The following is a 5,000-nucleotide window of genomic DNA, read 5'->3' as shown; positions in this document are numbered from 1 at the left end:
TAGCATGAGTGCGGTGCGAGGCCAGGTTCACCACTACTATCACCACCACCACCGCCGTTGTCACCACCAACACGCGCATCGTTGTGGCGTTGCGGCGGATGACGCGTACCAGGGAGGAGCTGTACTTTGCTGCAAATATGCCACATGTTGTAGGACTCATATAGGTGTGCAGTAACTGTGCCTGCAGACTCTCTAGCACAGGTGGCTGCTGCCTTCAAACTTGTCCCAAATCACACACACACACACACACACACACACACACACACACACACACACACACACACACACCTTCTCTTTTCACTACAATTTTATACACACCGCGTAGTGTAGTGGTTAGCACGCTCGACTCACAATCGAGAAGGCCGGGTTCGAGTCCCGGTAAGCGGCGAGGCAAATGGGCAAGCCTCTTAATGTGTGGGGTGTGTTCACCTAGCAGTAAATAGATACGGGATGTAACTCGAGGGGTTGTGGCCTCGCTTTCCCGGTGTGTGTTGTGTGTTGATGTGGTCTCAGTCCTACCCGAAGATCGGTCTATGAGCTCTGAGCTCGCTCCGTAATGGGGAAGATTGGCTGTGTGACCAGCAGGCCACCGAGGAGAAGGTGAATTACACACAGAGACACACACAGACACACATACACATCATCCTAAACATAACAGTAATAGTAACACTGACAATAATAATAATAATAATAATAATAATAATAATAATAATAATAATAATAATAATAATAATAATAATAGTAATAGTAATAGTAATAATAATAATAATAATAATAATAATAATAATAATAATAATAATAATAATAATAATAATAATAATAATAATAATAACAATAATAATAATAATAATAGTAGCAGTAGTGGTAGTGGTAATGGCAAGAGTAACAGTAATAAGAAACAAGCATTCAGTATCAGACTGCCTATCAAATCCAAGCGTTCCATAGGCTCATCACAAACCGTTCATCATCTGGTTAGCTGCAAGACTCGACGTTCACCGCCACCACAGCTCCACCGCTCACTTCGCCACAGCAGCAGCAGTTTATATTGGTATTCTCCACTATTAGATGCTGTTAATTATTCCATATATTAATTTGTATGCGATTTAACTCCTTCACTCGCTAGACAATAGTTCTCCGTCATTAACTACCACTATCTGCTGCGTTCAGCTTTCTCAAGTCACTCTGCAGCGTGAAAAGACATCAGCCTTGTTTGTCCTCGCTTTTTCTCTTCAAGCAAACATTTTCTACACTCCTAAAAGGTTGAGGGACAAACATCACACCACCACATCCGACAACAAATATACAAGTGCCATGGTAGGTTGACAGCACCACCATGACACCACCAGTGCTTCTGACCTCACTGGGAGCAATCTACGACTTTGGCAAGTGTCCCTCCGTTGCCACTAGTTGTTAGATGTAAAACTGATTTAACCTTGCTTCTTTTCGCTTTTCTCTCCAAGCAAAAATTTTCTACATTGTTGAGACGATTAACAGACAAACAGACCTGCTCCGGGACTGTCATTTAAGTGGGCCTTTTAGTTCCATTGTTTTTGTTGCCCCAGGATAGATTTCCCTTCCTACATAAAAAAAAAAAAGACCATTTCCGCCAGCAACTGTACACGGTCTGAATGAAGCAAGAACGAGTTTCCCTGAATGACAACAGGTTAGTATTTCTCACAGATAACACACCACCATCCATATCCTGAAACTTCCACGCCGCACCTCCACTACATTCAAAAGCCTCTAACTGGAGTGACACGGGTTTAAAGGGCACGTTTTGTTCTAGTAATCGACAGACTGCGATTTCTATATTAATACGGGGAAAAGACTCATGCGAACCCGGATCACACTCTTGGGAAACAGAAGTGATGAAAGGAAGTAAGGTTTCTGAACACGGGTTTCTGATTTTAATGATTTTTAATAGTTTTAAGAAGAGTAACTAAATTTTTGCAGCAATATCAACTAGAAAAACACTCTTAAGAACCGGACAACCATCTCTTAATGACAATAACATTTCTACATTATCAGGAAAATCACTTGAGAATCGAACAACCACCTATTAATGACAGAATAACAAGATTTCTACAATACTAACAGGAAAAAACACTCTTGAAAACACAGACTACTATCATTTCTACAACACTAACAGAAAACACACTCTTAAAAAGTCTGGGCAATTCTCTACAGGCAAATAACGGTGGTGAGAGAGCAGAGAGGAAAGTGTTTCATGATACGGGCCGAGCAACACACCCCGAGAACCAAGGAAACTAATAGTCGTGATCAGGAAGTGTCGATGTAAAGGCAATACTTCGACGGCCAACTCAACCTCCAGCCACCACACCAGTCACGCCGAGCCGTCACTGTGAACTTGTAAGGAAAGGAAACGTTGCGGAATTCTCACTCAAGGTCACACCGGATTCTCCACACCCTATCACCACTAATTTCCCAAACTACGCACTAACCTCCAGCGCTGCGGTATAGCCTGGTGTACAACGATCGCTGCCAGGTGTCCATGGTGGCGACAAGATGCAAGCACTGCGGTGAGACACATGTCGTTGTAACAAATATCGCACGTGGCAAATTGGCAGGGAAGGAAGTGTGTGGCATCTATGTCTCCGTGTTCAACTGAGAGAGGGCTAAGGGACCAGCTATATAAATGTTTACTCGACCAGTATTTTCTCTTCGATGTGTTGTATGATTTCCTCTCTCACTTTAACACTATCGTACAATATCATTCTTGCACTGAACTTAATAAGCCTCAGTGAGTGATGCAGCATATAAGGGCTGTAGAGTAATGTTGCCATCTCTTTCTCTCTCGCACTATATACAAGAAAAGAAAAAAACGTTCTGTTCTGTTACCACGACAATTTTCGAAGGTCATATACAGGAAGCCGAGTTCTCAAGGGTGCTTCTGTAAATAATGTAAAAGTCTTGTTGATCTTCGACCAGAACAGTATAAACTCCCTTGAAAACCCGCGCAACTTCAACTAGACCTTCTTGAGAGAAGTGAAGGCGCGGGTTAGAACGGTTACGGTAGAATGAGGCAGTTTCAGAAAGCAACTCAGCGTTACGTCATCAAGTAGAGCAGCCTTCACTTCACCTACTGGATCCCCACAATCGATCTCGTCTCTCACTTTCTTTCCCTGTCTTGTCCTCCCATGCAATTTTCTTTAGCTATCTCTCTCTTCACTCCCATTTCAAAAGGAGAGAGAGAGAGAGAGAGAGAGAGGGAGAGAGAGATGCCACACACAGGATATTTAGTATCTCATCCGTCCCCGACAACACCTGCAGATTAAACTCTCACTTCGAAATATTTTCTTCACTTATGAGGAGTGTTTTCAAAGGGCACAGAGGTGGCGTCTCTTTCTAATTGGCGTTTTCCTCAGTGATCATCCAGAATTCTTGTTAAACTCACAGGAACCTTATAAACCTCCTTTAAAACCACTGTTATTGCTAGTAGAGGGTTTTCAGAACACCAGAGAGGAGACCCAAGATTCAGAACCCGCATCCGTTCATCCTTCAAGCCACACTGCCACACACACACACACACACACACACTGTCTTGTATTCAGAAACGCACTGCTCTCTTATCACGATTGTTTTCCAAGGCCATAGATATGATTACCCGAGTTCTCAAGAGTGTTTGGCCTGCTAATGTTGTGGAAATACTATCGATCACTAGAAATAAAAGAACAAAAATATTTTCGTGTCCCTTTAGTTGCCAAGTAGTGGAGATGGAGCGCAGTGGTGAGTCAGAATGTGGTCTATCGTCCTCGCTACTCATTCCCGAAATGTCGTAAGATAAAACAAACGAATTCTTACTCCCGAAACAACATGAAACTACAAAAAAATAAAACTAATTCACATTCCTAAAGGTCTTTTTTCTTATATAAGAGAGGAGGACTGGCCCAGGGCAAATAAAAATACGAATATAAAGAAAAAAGGTCCTCTCAGTCGCCAATCTCCCTATAGGGCCGATAGAATTAGCCAAATGATAAGAACAAATGCCGTGAAAGCTCCCTCTTCAATGAAGTCAAGACATATTGCCATTCCAATAACATGAAAACTAAGAAAAATGCCTATTCCTAATTCCACAAAATCCCAAAAAGAACAATTCCCAAGTACCAATTCCCATCCATCAATTCCCATCTACCAATTCCCATCTACCAATTCCCATCTGCCAATTCCCATCTACCAATTCCTATCTACCAATTCCCATTTCCTAATTCCCAGCTATCAATTCCTGTCTACCAAATTCCCATCTACCAATTCCCATCTACATTTACTAATTCCCATCTACCAAATTCCCATCCACTAATTCCCATCCACCAATTCCCACCTGCTAATTCCCACCAATTCCCATTTACTAATTCCCACCCACCAAATCCCATCAACTAATTCCTGTCTACCAATTCCCATTTCCTAATTCCCAGCTATCAATTCCTAGCTACCAATTCCCACCTGCCAATTCCCAGCTGTCCGTTAATGAGTTCCATGACAACCTCTTAAAAATGTACAGGTAAATTTCTCACCTGAGCCACAAACTCTGATCACAAGTCTGCACCTGCCGCCGTCCAACCCGTTACTGGCTCGCTCGACTTCGCCACACACACACACACACACACACACACACACACACACACACACACACACACACACACACACACACACACACACACTTTCATTGTCTCCCGTTCGTTCTCTTCCTCTTAAACACTTTCTCTTTCTCTGCCTGGCAACGAATCTCTCTCTCTCTCTCTCTCTCTCTCTCTCTCTCTCTCTCTCTGACACCTGTTTTTCAATTCTTCTTTCATTTTAGTTTCCATTTGCCTCATTTTATCATGTTTATTCTTCATTTCTTTACGTTATAGAACTTTTTCCCTTTTCCTTCAGTTTGTAAGCTCATGTGAAAATATGCACGCACTCATCACACACACACACACACACACACACACACACACACACACACACTGCGTAGTGTAATGGTTAGCACGCTCGAC

General features: G+C 42.5%; 1 protein-coding gene across 4 annotated transcripts in view; it reads right to left on the bottom strand.

Moving 5' to 3' along the window:
• The window catches only part of LOC123520706 (chitooligosaccharidolytic beta-N-acetylglucosaminidase-like), a 12,934-nt gene extending 8,246 nt beyond the window's left edge, over positions 1 to 4,688 (bottom strand). The window contains exons 1-3 of one of the 4 annotated variants that reach the window (XM_045283248.1): positions 3,416 to 3,523; positions 2,463 to 2,535; positions 1 to 129 (exon numbers count right to left, since the gene is read on the bottom strand). The exon at positions 1 to 129 is cut by the window's left edge and continues 25 nt beyond it. In XM_045283248.1, coding sequence (XP_045139183.1) covers positions 1 to 129; positions 2,463 to 2,535; positions 3,416 to 3,508 — 295 coding nt within the window. In that variant the 5' untranslated portion in view covers positions 3,509 to 3,523. Of the gene's footprint in view, positions 130 to 958; positions 1,250 to 2,250; positions 2,391 to 2,462; positions 2,536 to 3,415; positions 3,524 to 4,532 lie in introns of those variants that run through there. The other 3 variants (XM_045283261.1, XM_045283271.1, XM_045283252.1) reach the window with 3 other exon arrangements.
• Between the last annotated feature and the right edge of the window lie 312 nt (positions 4,689 to 5,000).

This window comes from Portunus trituberculatus, chromosome 7 (assembly GCF_017591435.1).
Source record: "Portunus trituberculatus isolate SZX2019 chromosome 7, ASM1759143v1, whole genome shotgun sequence".
NCBI lineage: Eukaryota > Metazoa > Arthropoda > Malacostraca > Decapoda > Portunidae > Portunus > Portunus trituberculatus.
The sequence above is the reverse complement of the archived record's forward strand: the minus strand, read 5'-3'. Positions and strand labels throughout refer to the sequence as shown.